Here is an 18,425-nt window from a genome sequence, read left to right as displayed (position 1 = left end):
TCTTGAGTTTTCCTGATCCTAAGCATATCTACTATGTATGAAAAAAGTATTAAAAGATTTAAGTTGATCAAGTAATTAATCAGAATTACCCTTTTATAATTCATACTGGTTTTTTCACCAGTATTACTATTATAATAAAACTTTTGAAAGTAGGCCCACATAATAATCAGAAATTTCATCCATGATTGTCCATGATGGCTTTATTTTGTCCACGATGGTTGTTAATAAAAATTATTAAAAACTATAAACTTTTAAACAAATTTTATAAATAAGATTTATGCTAATTAGCTTCAAAGCATTTTAAGTTACACTTACGATAATCTTAAGTGAATGGTACTGCTGTTGTTATCCTGGTATCAGCTGATTTAATTAGGCAGATGTGTATTTGGAATGTGGTTCGAAAAATGTGTTTGATTTGAATTATGTCTATTCATTTAGTTCATCATTGTTCAAAGTCTATGTATTTAATATTGTTTATTTATGAACATGATGAAAGTAGTCATTTTTTGTGTATTTGTGGAATATCAAGATTTTAATCGATCTCATCTGTGTCTGTAAGATGATCAACATATGTTGTTAATCGTATTGCTGTGGAAGGTTTTCAAGTATTGATTCCATCTTTCTTTAAAGCTACATTACATTTGATTAATAAAGAATATGTTGCGATCGGAACAGTTCATTTTATACATTCCAGGAACATATTTTCTTTCTGAAGATCTGCTTTGAACATTTTTCTGGATTATTTATCAATGAAGACACTAAATTACTGTATCTTAAGCCCGACATCACATAATTTAATCTGCGTTTCAAAGTATGGCCCAAACATTGGTACCTAGTTGATATAAAATTGTTATAACAGCACACCCTTACACAGAATAAATGAATCAGAGTTAAATAAAACAATAAATAACATTATTTTATTGTATGTGCACAGGCTGTCAAAAAATAGCTGACAAATTAAAAAAAAAATTTGTTTGGAATATGACCGGCCCATAAGTACAACTAACAAAAAAAAACACTATAGGACACTAAATGATCAGACAATTTAAATTCACCACAAATTTCAATTTCATTCCTCGGTAAGTAAATGATGATGATTTTAAGAATAACTGAAAGTGTTTCAAGATAAATTTTAAAAAACATTTTATTTTCAAAATTGGTTTGGTGGTTTTTAAAAAACTTATAAGTTTAACTAACTTTGTACATTTTGTTAAGTATTCTTATAACCTTAAAAATTTGTTTATTTTAAAAATTATATGGTTAACCTTAGCAAATCTTCAGATTATTTGATAATGTTCATCATAATTTGTAAACTTATGATTTAAAAACAGAATATACTGCTAGATTTTAAATGAAAGTAGCACATTTCAGAACTTATTACAATTTTGTTCAAAACTTTTAAAAAGTTTTTTTTTATTGTGATTTTTTTCTACCTTTCAGTAAGTGCTTGGTGTATGTATTATATATAATTAGTAAGTATAATGTAATATGAGTTGTCTAATGTCAATCAATTTTTTGATTTCTTTTGGTATTTTTGTCTGCTAAGCAGTGTTCATTTATTCAAGCTTCCCATAGTTTAAATTTTATCAGAACATAATTAATCTGTAAATTTGAAGATCTATACAATATATTTTCCTCTAATATGTATTAAATCATATCACGGTATAAAATTTAGGTAATTTTCTTTTTTTTACATTATTGAGTATATTTTAATTTTATTATAATTTTATAAGGCTTTGGTATTACTCGATAGATACTTTACCAGTTGGGCATTTTGTTCAACTCTGGAATAGATTGCAGAATTCCTTAACAGTTATTTTGAAAAAAATTCACTACTATATAAAGAGCAGCTAATAAAAATTAATTAAATAAAACTTCCTAATAAAAAAAAAATCTTCCCTGCAGGCTTGTAAAAAATGCAAACATGATATTGTTGGGCAATAGCTGACCCTATAATATTCATTCAAGGAAAAAGGATAAATTGAAGGAAGCCACAGAAAAACTGCCTTTTTTCAGAGAAGGCATTTAGTAACATCCTGCAAGATCCCATCCCAAAATATAATCTCATGTAAAAATCAAAGGGTCATTGTGTATTGGATTAAAGGTAAATTTCTTAATGTTTGTAAAATATATTATATTATGTTTGTAAATAATATAATGGGGGCTGCAAATTCAAATTATGAAGTTGGTGTATTTTATGTGCCTCAGAAAAAAATATTTGTGATACTTGATCATCGATATAAGTTTGAATTTTTAACAGATATACAGACTTCATAAATTCATCAAAACATTTTATTTACTGAAATGAATAATGGGAAATGTTTGAATATTTTTCGTTAGATTGTATGATGTCAAAAGATAAGGTGACAACAAGCCCAACTAGATTCAATGGAGAGCTTGACCATTTCTTTGATCCAAATTTTACTGAAGAAATTAGCCAAAAAATGCAAGTTCCGAAACGGATAAAGGTTAATGGAGAAAGTGAAGATGATGTCATCGTTGGTGTAGGCGGTCATCATCATGCAACACCCGCATGGGAGAATGAAAAGTTTGATATGCATGTACCAGATAGGATACTTGTTGTTGGTATGTATAATTTTTGTTTTAAAAGATTTTTTAGTGGTCTCCAGAATTTTTCTGATTTTAGAAAGTAACGTCTTGGCCTGATTTTTATGGTTTGAAACCCTGTTATTAATGAACGAACACTTGCACAGTCTGTTCCAAAAGTTTCCAAATATTTTTTATAAAATTGTTTATAAATAATTTATATATGTACATCAATAACAAACTGAATCCTATTTACGTATAAAGTATTTTCCTCATTAAGTGATCAACTGATCAAGCCCCTGTGGTTGGCCTCACAGATTGGCCCCTAGATATAGCTGTGAACTTTTTTTTTAATATTTTCAGTCATCTTTGGAAGAGGATTTCAGTTTAGGAAATAAGAAAGGGCTGCTTGAAATGGAGCCTTGTTATGAATCTAGGGTAGTTGAAAAATCACAGTTATTACCTTGGCGTAAAATCTGTGCACCAAGAGAAATGTCTGTCAACTGGCACGTGAGCGTGCACGCACACATTTTGGAAAACTTTGCAACTACAGTGGTACCTTGAGATACGAATTTAATTCGTTCTGTGATCATCGTCGTATGGCAAAAAAATCGTATCAAAGCAATTTTTCCCATTTAAAATATTGTAATATATATCAATGCGTTCTAGCGATATGAAACTAACCCAAAACACAGTTAAATTACATATAATATACACAATTTTTATATAAATAAACTGGTAATAACACACACAATGTTTATTAATCATCACTTTAACATCGGGCCTTTTTGGCCTCGCTGCGTGAGACCTTCACAAGGTAACGATCAAGAGAGGTCTGTTTCTGCCTTCTTTTTAAAATGTTACGAAAGAATGTGAGACACCTATCATCAAATAAGGCACTCACTCTCCCTGTAGACAATTTCTCTGAGTGTCTTTTTTCCACAAAATCAGACACTTCCTGATATGATGATACGAACGCCACGCTCATGCTTTGCAATAATTTCATGTTTCGCTTCCATTGAGATCATTTTCTTAGGCTTTTTCTTTTCACCAGTTTTGTCTTTAACTTTGGGATCCACGGTTAAAATAACAAAATATGCAGAGTACAGTATATATACTATCCAAAATGACAGGAAAAACAGGCACAAACAAAGCGAATAACACTTCGTGGCGGCCATACAGAGGACTCTGGTCTCAACAACCAAACAGAGTGACATAGCGGGCAGAAGCGGCGGGAGGAAAGCTGAGCGAACGCTCTGCCATCTAGGGATTACCTATGCAATTATCGCACATCGCAAATTCGTATCTCAAGTTTTTTGTTGTATGTCGAGGTATAAATTTTAGAATATTTCATGTTGTATCTCAAAACATTCGTATCTCAAGGTGCCACTGTATTTGATTTTTTTTCTTTTCTTCAGAGTTTTGTGATATGAGTCTGTTGATATGTTATGTTTCTCTGCTATTCTGAACTGTCCATTAACAGTTGGAATGAAAGATTTAGTGAAAAAATGCAATATATAGGCTACATATATGCGGAGAAACATTGTATCTCAATGGATAGCCATTGTAGGATATTGTAACAACTGGGGACAGATAATTAGTCATAAGACACAGTTATATAGCACCATATACCATCTTCTTGTTGCCATGTTATTTTATAAATTCAGAAATTTTTTGAACAGACTTCATGTTCATGAAAATTTTAATTTACCAGTAAACCAGTAAAGAAACAAAAAATAAGAATGTTTTTTACATCTTGTTAATTTCTTGATATAGATAAATGCCTTTGGTCCTGAAATAAAAGTGGTTTGAATTATCGGTTCAGGTTCTAAATATGGAGAGAAAAAAATTCTAATTATGGTACAGATCTTTAACGTGAAAACAATTTATACAAAGGATCTTTTAATATGGAATATCAAACATTTCCCTAACCAGTAAAACACTTGTAAGTTATATGCATTTCTATTTGATTTATGTGAAAAAGAAATGTTTACATCAGTAGTAAGAAGGAAAACTTATTAGCCCTTACAAATAACGTTTTTTTTTTTTTTTTTTTTCAATTTACTGTTACAGTTAATTAAAAAAATATTTCATAATTCTTGTATGTAATCAAGAATTTCATATCAGGAGAATACAATGAATCGTTTATAATCAGATGTTTAACCATAAAAAATTGTTGAAAGAGGAAACTTAGTTCATTTTTAAACTGTTTTGTAACTGTACCTTTCTGTCTATCCATAACAAAAAAAAACTTCATTCAACAGGATTATGGTCCTAAGACAACAGGGAAATTGAAAGTATTTGGGAATTTAGTTAGTCAGTTTATCTTTCCCAAGTATTTGCAAAATACTATAGCTAAAGTAAAAGCAAGTTACATCCAAAAGTTGAATTCACTTGGGTATCTCGGATCGACAGGATATAAAGACAAGAAACCAGGCACCAGAAAATTCATCAGCTTCTCTAATGATGAACTTTACAATTTGATCTCTCCCACAAATAATAATAGCAACAGTTGATTATGCACACGCTTGATGGGAGTAAGATTGGCATAAGATTTGTGGATGAAACTGTCTCTGTGACCATCCAAAGCAAACTGAATTTAATAATGTAGAGGAATGACCCATCAGAATGTTTAATGGTAATTTGCTGAAAATTCATAGGGTGACTGAGTCAGTAGAGTGTACTGTACTGGATAAGTAAGTTGGATGTAGCTCTTTGAGCAGTAGATATTGTAACTTTTAATTATTTTAGCCTTGATAAATATTATTATTATTATTATGCTTTTACGGCCAACATGGGACCACTTAAGTCAATTTTAGTTGGATCTTTTCTGAGAAAAGCGTGTTATTTTACTCTTTCGAGCTGCCCAGTATTTCTTCATCCGTTCAGATCTTGCTTTCTTTTCTTCATCCGTAAACACCCTCTTCGTTGTATTTTGTCGTTTGTCTGTCTTTTGTTTAAATCTAATGCTTTTATCTTTTAGCTTTGTAATTTTTCCAGTTTTATTCTGTAGGTCAGTCAGGGAAATTCCCAATTCTCTTGATAAATAGATATATATATATATATAAAGTAAAAAATTTTTCAAAAAAGAAAATTCAATTAAACATTAGAAGACTTCATTAATTAACCATTTGAAAGGAGAAGAATGTTAACAATTTATTACTATTATTTTCCATATCTAAATGTTTATCATCTCTTGTGAATTTTTCAATATTTTGAACAACTTCCTCCCCTTCATTAAACACATCTTGTACTAATTAAATCTGATGTACTTTGTATGCAGTCTTTTTCTGAAATAATTGTATTAAAAAACTTAAACATTCTGTTGGAATATTCTTCAGTTTTGGCAGAAGTTTGAGGTTCATGTTCCACTTAATTATAGCTTATAAGTATTTTGATAATATGATGCAACAAAATACTCACTCTTCTGACAACATTTGGGCCTGATTACTCTCACCTCAGGATTAAAGTGCCTAGGTCGATAACCTTTCCTACCCTTCTGACTAATGTTCTTCATTTATTGCGTACATGAATAGTCCAGATGGTCCAGTTTTTAGATAGTTACATTATGTTTGTTTTATAAATTTTTTCAAGCTGTCTGCCTGCCTCCTAAATGGATTTATGATAGAACTCATAAGTATATTAATATATACCAGTTGTAATAAAAGAAAACTTTTAATTGAATTAATCAAAAAGATTATAAAGATACCAATTCTGTTTAAAAGTACATGTTTTTCCAGTGTAAGTTTTAATGTAAGATTTGTATTTATTGATTTTTATAGATTACAACAATAGACGAGATCCAAGTGAGTAAATAAATATTTTCTTTTATCATTTTAGTTGTACTGTTTTCATTTGAAATGTTATTTTCCATTTATGCACTGCAAACCTTAAATTAATTCAGTACTTATCTTTGTAATCTATCATTAAAAATTATCACAAAAAATATTGTTTTTTGATCCTATAAAAACTTTTCAGTTTGTTTTTTTATTTGTAATAAACAGATCATTTTATCACTTTATGTTTTTTCTGTCTCATTTTTTATTTGAATGGTTTAATGCATTTCTCTACTCCTCTATTCTGTACCGCTTTCTTAAGTCTCAAAATTCTCATTATCTGTTTCATATAATCTTAATAAATTAGAATATTTTGCTTTATCTTAATTAATTGAAATATGTTTAAATTTAAAAATATAGTCCTTGATGTTAATTCTCTAGTGTAATTGAGAAATTATTGTACGCCTTAAAACTTTAAACCAAACCAAGCCAGTTCCATCTGAGTTATTTAAGTGTCATCTTTAATACTTTTATTACTAATGCCACTTTTGGCTGTGTTTGTTAATACTGTCACTTATAAACTGTTTATGCCTCAGTGCAGTATAGATTCTTTCGTTGGAGTTATATTTTCTAAAACGCCTTATTTGATTGAGAAAAGGGTTGCTATAGCGGAAGCTTATGTGCATTCTTGTGAGTTTCCTTTTAAGAAACAAAATATTTTGGGGAAAATTTTTCAAATGTCAGTATCCCAACAAAGAATAGCATACACAATTTGATAAAAAAATGGTGTATACTGAGGTCAGTTTCAAGTGTGAAACGACTTGAAGTCTGTTAGGATTCCAGAGGATTCATAGCTGATATTCTTAGAATTTCTGTGGTCTGAAAAATCTATATGTAAGCCATTGCAATAAAATGGTGTAAAATACATCTTACTGTAAGTATCTTTTTTATTTAAATTTGAAACCATATTATGTAATAATAATTGTGCAACATAACACAGGTAGACCTGATGTTATATTTCTTGTCAGATGAGGCACTGTTTCATTTTTCTGGGCTTGTTAATTTGCATAACACTAGATACCACATGACTGACAATCTTTATTGAATATTTGAGTGTTCACTTCACAACCAGAAAATCGTATACAGTGTACTGATTCTGATTATCATATAGCAGGGGTAATATTTTTTACTGAACTACTAATTCAGAACTATACTGTAAAATTTTCAACATATTATGTTAACATATTATGAAAAAAGTACTTCTACTAGCTCACATTTGTGTGACTTTTACAGAAGAATAAACTGTCAGCAGAGTGTGTTGCCCAGAATTGTCTAGTTGCAGTTTTTCTCTTCAGGGCTATTTGAAGGATAGAGTTTATGAATCAAATTCCCACATTATAGAGAATCGTAGGGGATCATTCAACAAAAAAATGACATTTTGCATCAGGCAACTCTCAATATGGTCATTAGAGTACAAAAGTGCATTGCTGGTCAGAGTGTTTATTTATAACATCTTTTAAAAATATGTAAACTTTTGCGATTGTAAATACAGAATTTAATTTAAATTTTCATTTCACTCATAAAATGTTACAAGTCACAATTGTTTTGAGTCTGTAGCAGTTCAGTTTTAAGTTGCTCATTTGTTGTAGATTTGTATGAAACTTTGTAAAAAGTCATTGTTAATTACTTTTTACACTTTTACCTTACAGTTTTCATTTAAAGAAATATACTGTAGGTAAGGACATTTTTTAAATTTATTAAAAGTAATATATTAAAACAACTGGTGTTTTTGGCCTCGGGTTTTGTTATAACTGACTTTAAAATACTTTGGTGGTTAATTTATTTTGTTAAAATTTGTTTTATATTTTCTGCCTGATTTCACAAGTTTATACTTATTTGAAAGGATCAGTACCTCTTTTTATGTCTTATTCTTTTGTCGGCATATGTTGATCTTGTCGGCATATGTTTTTCTGGCAATTAAGTTGTATTGAAATTTTATATAAAAAATAAGTTCACTTGCAAGTCAGATAACATAAGAAAACTGATATTTTTAAATCTTTACTTTCCCTGTAAAATTACGTTCATGTTACAAAATATTGTTTTGAAAGTATAAAATTCAGTTAATATGAAATGATTAAAACAGCTTTGAATGTCAATGCTTATGGCATTAGTATACGGCAATTCTTTTTTATTGAATTTAATATAAATGACAAAAATATGCAATTATAAGTTTACTTCTTTAGCTTTTATTTATGCCAGTTATCAAAGTAAATTAGTGAAAGTTATAACAGTCAATCATAAATTGGAACTCTTCGGTAGCATCCTAAAGTAGACGTTTTAGTGAATAATTTTATGCAACATTATTATGTCTTTTGCATTTTGAGATAAAATAAGAAATATTATTAAAAGTAATATTCATAAATAAGAATGTTCCAATAACTTCATTTAATTGACAAATTTTTTCAATAATGAATTCCTTTAATGTAGATTTTTTTTATGTGACCTACATAAAGAAGCATTTAATACTTAATTTTTTTTTCTATACTTTAGCAACATAGATGACTAGCATGCAGTTTATTGTAATAATGTCATATACACTGAATCATACATAGCTTTCCAGCAGGAAATTAAATTATAATGATAGCAGTTTGTATGAGACTTAAAAACGTATCTTGATCCATGTACCGGATGATTAAAAAGGACATCACAATTTTAAAAGCATATAAAATTTATTCAAGTAACTAAAGATTCGGTTAACGCCTCATTTCTTAGAAAAACACATCAAGTTTGTCATATAACATTCACTTTAGTTCGATATGGCTTCCATTTGTACATGCCACCTGAAATCAATTTCACTCCATACTGAAGCCAGCAAAGTCGGGTGTTACCTCTGCAGCTGCAGCGTTAATTCGAAGTCTTAGCTCAACAAGATCAGCAGGCAAAGGTGGTACATAAACTCAATCTTTAATGAAACCCCATAAGAAAAAGTCTAGTAGGGTCAAATCTGGGGAGCAAGGTGGCCTCACAATTGGACCTTCATGACCAATCCACCAACCTGGAAATAAAGTGTCAAGAAAATCTCAGACTTCTGGATGGTAGTGAGATGGCACCCTGTTTTGCTGATAGTAATGGCATCCATCTTTGTCATCACTTTCTAACTGAGGAATTAGAAAATTTTAAAGCATGTCAAATAAATGATACCATTTATGGTTCCCTCCTAGAAGAAGAACAGGCCGTACAGTCTTTGATAGCTTAGGACACAAAAACATTGACCTTAGAGCTATCACAAATGTGCTTCAAAGTTTCATGAGGATTTTCATTACCCCATATTCGACAGTAATGGGTGTTAATCTTGCCGTTGTTATAAAACTTTGAGTGTAATGGGTTGAACCATAGTTAAAAATATGGCTTCAAGTGCAATCGTTTATGTAATATATGCCAAACAGTCATTTGTGGAATGTCAGACTCACATGACCCACGTCAAGTCAATTTCTTCAGACTACATGCAGAATTTTCTCTGAGTTGTTCCACAGCAACTTCAGAAATGCTTGGGTGTACTGGTGATTTTATATGTTTAACAGAACAGCCTGTCCCAACAAAGGTTTGGTGCCAAAAGTAAATTGTATACCTACTAGGAGGCTCCGTACCATACTCTATGGTATATTTGGTATATATGGTATATTTTAAAATTATGTTGAACTGCAGTTACTGACTGAAAATTGTGTAACTAAAACACAAGCGAGCACGTTCCGTACCAGTAAATGTATCAGTTTTTAAAAACAATGTTGACAGCGTTGGTTAAATTTGGTACTATTGAACTACACGAGTCAAAACTTGATGTATATCTAAATAAATTTTTATATACTTTTAAATTTGTCAAGTCCTTTTTGAATTGCCTGGTATTGTATGTATGCAAAGAAATCACTATTATTTTTGTATTATGTTATCCATTATTTTTAACATATTCCTTCAAGAACATATTTATTCCCATTTATTATTTTTCCAGACAGTCCTGAACCTGACTTTACTCCTTCTAAAAAACCTGGAAAAGTGTCCCATAGTCATTTGCATAGAGTTACGTCCAACGATACAATCGTATCGGTTAATAGTAACTGGCATCTTACACCATCAATTAATGTATCTATACCTCGCATTGATGGACCGTTATCACGTCCCTCTACAAGTTTATCGGCCAGGTCAAGAACACCGCGTAAAAATCAATCAGGTACCTGACGTCACATCCTTATTTCATACTAATGACCACGTAGATTTTTTACATACCACTACGTAGAATTTTTTTTTTTAAGTACCATATTTCTAATATAGTTTTTTAACATTATTTCATATGTTAATTAATCGATTCGTTAATTAAAAGCTTTGTAATTATTTGTTGCTTTACTTATGTATTTATTTTATTTTATGTAAAATTTTTACACTTTATGATAAAAATGTACCTTATTACTCTTAATTTTTGAAGGCTTGCAGAAATGTTCAAAAAAAATAGTTAGGAAATAATATTTTAATAAATGGAATCGTTCTTATGCATGCCTATTGCATAAGAACAGTCGTTCTTATGTATGTCTATGCATGCACTATTTATTGCTCAAATATGCTGAGATCATGGATTACTGAATGAAACAAAAAATTTTAAGCAAAACACTTATTTCTGTAAAACTGATTCCTTTATCAACATCATTGCTTTGATATCCTTTGTTTGTTATAATCATTCTTGTAAGTTTAGCAGACTGTTAATTAAAATAAAACAATTGTGTTTTTCACCTAGATGTCATATTGCACTGGGTTTTCTTTATATATTTTTCTCATTTTATTTGACAGATCTCTGAAAAGTCAGTCTTTTGTGACCTCTGAGTTTTGAAGACCTTTCTTGGACTTAACCATTATTCATAAAATCCATAACAGGATTATTTAAATTTAAAATATTTTGAATCTCAATTCATTGAATTTTGTTTGGAGATGCAGTATTTCAATTCAAACAGTTTCACTTGTGTTGGTTAACAAAGCCAACATATCGGTTAATTTTAAATTCAGTGATTTGAATTTTAATTTGAAATTATAATGAGTAAATACACGTAGAAAAAATGTTTATTGGATAAGGATAAAATTGTTTGTATTAAATAATTAATAGACTCTGGTAGGTCTGTGATACGGTAGTAATTCACATACACCAACATCAGTATTGTTATTTGTTTTGCAGCTGTCTACAAATACATCATCTGATTTGTTAATTCTCTCTGTTGTAATATTATTTTAGATTTTATTCTATAATTCAGCTTTATCTCCCCCCTGATTACAATGTTACTAGTAACTTCTTTTCATTACTAATCATAATTAATAGCTTTTCTTGTTTATTTAATAATGCAATTATAGTTACTTCCTTGTTTTAAGTAATCTGTGCTTATAAGATTTATCTATGCAGTGAGCTATACCATCAGCCATAACATTCAGCTCACAACATTCTTAGATTTAAACTGAGAAGCTTTGTTCTGCTCATGCATGGCACAAATGTTTACAGAATTATGATATAAATATGTTTCTGATACAGTAACTTTTGTCACAGAACAGTAAGTACCATTGTTTTGCTCTGAAAAGTGAAGTACTACTACCCCACCAGTTTCTTTTTCTGAAAGATTCTATATTTGAATTCTGGTTAGACTTGGCACTATTTAGTGCCAGTCATTTCATTTCAGTATACCCCTTACATTCTACATCTATAACAATTTGTTTTACATATTCCAAAGATTGCCTCCCTGCACAATTTTTCCCTTGTATCTCTTTCTCTCCTTCCAGTATCAAAGCGACTATTCCAGGTTGCCTTAATATGTAAGGGAGTCTCCCTTCTTTATTTTTCCAAATGGTTCTTTCTTTCACATGTGCTATTCAGGATTTTATATCGCTCCTGCTTTTTCCATCTTTAGTAATTCTACTTCCCAAATAACAAAATTCTACTTCCATAATCTTTTCTCTTCTTATTTTTATATTCAGTGGTCCATCTAGATTATTTCTACATTTCATTATTTTCATTTTGTTCTTGTTTATTTTCATGCGGTAGTTATTGCATAGGACTTCATCCATGCTGTTCATTGTTTCTTCTAAATCTTTTTTACTCTCAGCGAGAATTACTACATCATCAGCAAATTGTAGCATCTTTTTCTTTTCACGTTGTACTTTTACTCTGGATCTAAGTTGTTCCTTAACATCATTAACTGCTAATTCTATGTAAAGATTAAAAAGTAACAGGGATAGGGAACATCCTTATCAAACCCCCTTTTTATTACGACTTCTTTCTTATGTTCTTCAATTATTACTGTTGCTGTTTAGTTCCTGTAAATGTTAACCAGTCTACATTATCAAATGCCTTTTCTAGGTCTATAAATGCTAAGTATGTTGGTTTGTTTTTCTTTAATCTTCAATCTACTATTAATATGAGTGCTAACATTGCTTCCTTTGTCCCTATACTTTTCCTGAAACCAAATTGGCATTCTACTAACACTTCATCCACTCTCCTCTCAATTCTTCTGTACAGAATTCTAATTAAGATTTTTGATGCATGACTAGTTAAGCTAATTGTTCTGTATTCTTCACATTTATCAACTCCTGCTTTCTTTGGTATTATAACTATAACATTCTTTTTAAGTCTGATTGAACTTCCCCTTTTTCATAGATATTACACACCAGTTTGTATAATCTGTATCGCTTCCTCACCTGCACTGCACAGTAATTCTGCAGGAATTCCGTCTATTCCAGGAGCCTTTCTGCCACTCAAATCTTTTAATGTTCTACTAAATTCAGATAGCTCCCATTTCATCCTCTTCTACTTCCTCTTCCTCTATAACACCATTTTGTAATTCATTTTCTCTGTATAACTCTTCAATATATTCCACCTACCTATTAACCTTTCCTTTCGTATTATAAATCGGTGTACCATCAAATTCTCCTTAACTTTCCTGAATGCTCCATTTATTTTACCAACGATCATTTCTCTTTCCACTTCTGAACACTTTTCTTTAATCCACTCTTCTTTCACTAGTTTGCACTTCTGTTTGTAGTATTTCTTAATTGTCAATATTTCCTTTTACTTGAAGAAAGTAAACTAGCATTCTCATATTTCCTCTGTTCATTTATTAGCTGCAATATATCCTCTGATATCCAAGATTTTCTACCAGTTCTCTTTGTTCCGCAAAATTTCACTTCTTCTGATTTAATAATTTCCTTTTTAACATTTTCCCATTCTTCCTCTACATTTCTACCTTACTCAGACCTCTTGTGATGTCCTCCTCAAAAATCTTCTTTACTTCCTCTACCTCAAGCTTCACTAAATTCCACCAATTCATCTGACACCTTTTCTTTAGGTTTTTAAACCCCAATCTACATTTCATTATCACTAAATTATGATCGCTATCAATATGTTTGTTCAAGAGTAAGCTTTGCAGTTGAAGAGTTGATTGATCGTGGTTGATCTTTGCAACCATGATGTAATCTATCTGATACCTTGCAGTATCACCTGGCTTTTTTCCATGTGTATATTCTTCTATTATGATTTTTAAGCTGGGTGTTGCAATTACTAAATTATATTTTGTGCAAAACTCTATAAGTCGGTCCCCTCTTTCATTCCTTTTGCCCTGCCCATATTCACCCACAATATTTCTTCCTTGCCCTTTCCAATGCTTGCATTCCAATCTCCAACTATTATTAAATTTACATCCCCTTTTATTTGTTTAATTGCTTTTTCAGTTTCTTCATATACACACTCTACCTCATCGTCATCACGGACACTTGTAGGAATATAAACATTAACAATTGTTGTTGGCTTAGGTTTTGATTTTATCCTTATTACAATGATTCTATCACTACGCATTTTTAAATACTTTACTCTCTTCCCTATCTTCTTGTTCATTACAAAACCTACTCCTGCCTGCCCCTTATTTGAAGCTGTGTTAATTATTCTAAAATCACCTAACCAAAAGTCGCTTTCCTCTTCCCACCAAACCTCGCTAATTCCTACTACATCTACATTAATCTATTCATTTCCCCTTCAAATTTTCTAATCTGCCAATCTTTTTTAGAATTTTATCATTACATGCTCTGACTTGTAAAATGTTATTTTTAATTTTCTGATGACCCCTTCCTTAATATTCCTCACCTGGAGATTCAATGGGGTTCTAGTTTACCAAGGAAGGCACCTCCATCTTTATTACATGAAAATGCAGAGTTACATTTTCTTGGAATAAAAAGCAGCTGCAGTTTTCCATTGCTTTCAACTGTACAATACTCAGAAGATTGAGTGATGTTTATATGGCCATTTTAAGTCCTCCTGACCTAACAACTACTGAAAGAGCTGCTGCCCTCTTTTTTTTTCAGGAATCGTTCCTTAGTCCGGCTCTATACCTCTCCGATGTGGTTGCACCTTCGGTCCCAACTACTCTTTATCTCTGAGCACTCAAGCTCCCTCACCATCGGCAAGGTCTCATGATTCATAGAGGGAATCTCTCATTATAAGAAATAAGATACAGTGACTGTAATCTTGCAATAGCTGCAACTTCCAGTATCAGCCTTGCCAGTATGAAAAAATAAATGGGTTACTTAAATATGTGTTCTGTAAAATCATACAATCATTAATCAAAACTTGCTTAACTGTAATCACGTATCCACTATGAACTTTAATGATTATAACACCTGTAAATATATTCTTAAAATTTTACTTATATCTGACTTTGTTGATTGTATTTGATACCTAAGTATCAATGACTAAATTCAGTTCTCCCTTAGAAACTAATCATTATTGATTAATAATTCTTTGCCCATATTCAGTTTAATTTTGTACATCTGGACTGCTTTTCCATTTTTGTCAACACTCTCTACAAAGTTCTGACTGTAATAAAGAAATATTCTTTGGAGTAAAAAAAAAAATGTTGAACAATAAAATAAATTAATATTTGGAACATATTGGAATATGACTTTTTTCAAAGATTTTACTTTTCCCTCTAATACTACAGCAGAGCTATAGCTGTAGAAGATAAATTATTGTAATTGGGCCATATTGTAATAATTGTAATTTGTAATTACAATTGTAATTTGGGCATGTGCAGTTTTTACCAGATCTTGACGTTTTGACACCTGAGAAACCAAAAAAAAAAAAGCAGATGGAAATTTTCCAGATGTTCATTGATATGTATGTGTGTTTGGTGTCTCGCACCTTATACCTCCAGAACTGCTAGACTGATTTTGACCAAACTTTGTCAGATTACTTCTGTATATAGGATATTCATGCCATTAAATTTTCAACTTAAAAGCGGATGAGGCTGTAGAGCAAGGTCATCCTCAGTATCTCGAGATTTCTCCTAATTAAAGTCTTATTTTTCTTAGACACATTTGTTAACTATTAAAAAATAATAATATTTGCAAAAAAAATTTCAAAATTATATCCCTACCCCAAAAAAACTCTAAACAAGTAGCCAAATGGGTATTCTCCGTCAATAGTACCCTGTAACCATAAGGAGCATTAGTGTAGCACTGATGTACAGCTGGACAAAAAATATTATATTTAAATTAAATAATAATATTTTAAATTATTTAAAGATTATAAACTAGCATCTCAAATTATGTTTTTATTTTATCATTTGAACTTTGGTTTTTAAAAAATCAATTACAAGTAATGTAACTTTTCCTTCCTGTGACAGTAAAATTTATAAAAAAAAATGGTAGATCAGAGTTTTGATTATTATTATTTTTATGATTCTACAATAATGCACTGAAGCTTTTTCACCTTATTTTTTCTGTTTATTTTTATCTCGGTAGATGACTTATTACTTAAGCACCCACTTTTTATACATGGAAATATGATATGGAAATTTTGTATAAGAAATGGAGACCACTTTCCCAAGCAGATCAGCTTATTATGTATAGTTTAGCCAACCAGTTTAGATTTTTTTTAATAATTTTTTTTAACTTCAATTTGTATTTTGTAGTATCAAACTGTACTTGCTTTTCCTCATTTCCTTTTCACATCTTTTATTGTTCACATTTCATTATTTTTGTTTAATCACTGAAATTAAATAATTCTTTTCTTGTTTTTCTAATTCCAAATTTTTTAGAATTTGTAAATCAAAATTGTTAATTTTAATGTTGTGGAAAAAATTGTAGATCAGGTCCATAAAATGCCAGAATCAAATTTAATGAACCTACTTACTCTTTTAAACTGTAATTATTTTAAAATTTAAAAATCTTAGTTTCTGAACAACCCAATTCTATCAAGTTGTAAAAGAAGTAGTAATTTACTATTTTATTTTAAATCCTAAAAAGATTACTGTAAAAAAACTTTAATTAAAGCAAGTCTGTGTATAATTCATTATTTTTTCTTGTTTCAGTTCTATCAAAAAGAAATATTCTCTTGATGCTTGTATTCATTTACTTTTAAACAAAGTATTTTAAATTTGTGTTTAATTTAAGTAATGCTGCTTTTGAATTAAGGTTAATCAGTTTTTCCAGATTGTTGTATCCTTGTATCTAACTGTGTAGAACTTGTACGTAACTTATTCATTTAGACCCAAATCGGAGAGTATTAATTAAACTTAAACGCTAGCTTTCAAACCAACATAGTTTGAAGACAACCTTTTAATTACTATATCCATTATTCATGTCATGTAAAAAATTTGATGGAATAATTGAGTACTAACAATTTTATAAAAAAAAAAATTCTGCTTATATATTTCTTGTTTAATATTTGTGTTTTTAATTATTGGTAATTAAATAATGTCTAATACACTTATTATCTTGCATTATAAGTCAAGTGGCAAAGGTAAGGGCCAGTTTGGTCATAAAAATTATTACAGCTTTATTATTTTTAAGTAACTACTTCATTCTGGGAACCCAGGAACTGTAAATTACTCTGCATTAACGTAAGATACATTTCTCAGAAATTAGCAATTAAGTAGTTGATTTTTTCTTCTTGTACCTTCAGGAAAATTTTTAGAATATACAAAGCGGTTAATTGTAAAAAATACACATTTAAACCAATTTGTATATTATATTATTCATATATAAATTTCAGTACAAAGCAGCTCATTAAGCAGAGCAATTTTTTTTTAATAAATAAGAATTGTCCCAAAACGTCTAGAGAAAATGTTCCTTGTAAATAAAAATTGAAATAAACAAAAACTAAAAGAGATTCATAAAATTTAATGCAGTCCTGGAACTTAAGTCTGCTGATCTTAATCTTGAGAAGTTTTTTTCTTTACTAGGTTTACTTTCAAATTTACTAACTTTGTTTTTAGCATTTGTTACATATTCTACGTCCAATCATTTTTACATTGAAGCCCACAAATACATTACATTTAATAATGTTCTTACTTCAATATTTAAGATATTTATAATAATTGTATATATTTTATTTTGTGGCCCATTATGTAGCTTCAAAGGGAAAGTATTAAGATTGACCAACATTTTTGTATCAGAGTTTTTGCAAATGTTGGTTTGGTTCAAGACCTCCTTAGTCCAAGCCCAAAAAAAAGTATGAAAATTTCCATAAGATCTATGTGTGTTGGCCTATATTCGATTAACATCTTGAAACTGGCTCAACATAGATTCTTTGAAAATGATTCAAAAAATATCTATCTATATATTTTCTTTAAAAAATTAAAAAAATGACAGTTTTCCCAATTTGTAATGGTTTTCTATTTGTACAGTTTTCTTAGAAAATTTTGCTTTATTATGATGAAAGTAAAATAACTTAATAAGTTATTTAAAATTTCAAATGGTAGAATATTCAGTATTATTTTTAAACATTTTTTGCCTCATCAAAAACTTGTTTGACAAAATATTTGAAATCTGGCTGTATATGTATCCCAGCTTTGGTATCAGATTTTCAACCCCATCAGACAAGGGTGATTGTCTGATGGTATTTTTTTATCTGGTTTTAGTAGTTTTTTTAGCCTTGCTGAATATCATTGCATCAAATCAGGCCAATTTATTTAAGTAAATTATTACTACAACAAAATAATTGTTAAGCCCTAAAAAGCATGGGAGCTGAATGGACTGTACTTAAAATATGAATTTTTTTAAACTTTGATTATCAAGATTGTATAT

General features: G+C 29.9%; 1 protein-coding gene across 9 annotated transcripts in view; it reads left to right on the top strand.

Moving 5' to 3' along the window:
• Positions 1–18,425, top strand: part of Tango11 (transport and golgi organization 11) — a 50,234-nt gene that overhangs the window by 10,970 nt on the left and 20,839 nt on the right. For 6 of the 9 annotated variants that reach the window (XM_075380414.1, XM_075380415.1, XM_075380413.1 and 3 more), the window contains 3 exons: positions 2,341–2,586; positions 6,330–6,353; positions 10,330–10,548. In XM_075380414.1, coding sequence (XP_075236529.1) covers positions 2,341–2,586; positions 6,330–6,353; positions 10,330–10,548 — 489 coding nt within the window. Of the gene's footprint in view, positions 1–939; positions 1,080–2,340; positions 2,587–6,329; positions 6,354–10,329; positions 10,549–18,425 lie in introns of those variants that run through there. The other 3 variants (XM_075380420.1, XM_075380418.1, XM_075380421.1) reach the window with 3 other exon arrangements.

The sequence above is a fragment of the Lycorma delicatula genome, chromosome 12, assembly GCF_047948215.1.
Source record: "Lycorma delicatula isolate Av1 chromosome 12, ASM4794821v1, whole genome shotgun sequence".
NCBI classification, from domain to species: Eukaryota; Metazoa; Arthropoda; class Insecta; order Hemiptera; family Fulgoridae; genus Lycorma; species Lycorma delicatula.
Note: the sequence above shows the minus strand (reverse complement) of the source record. Positions and strands in the feature narration are given on the sequence as shown.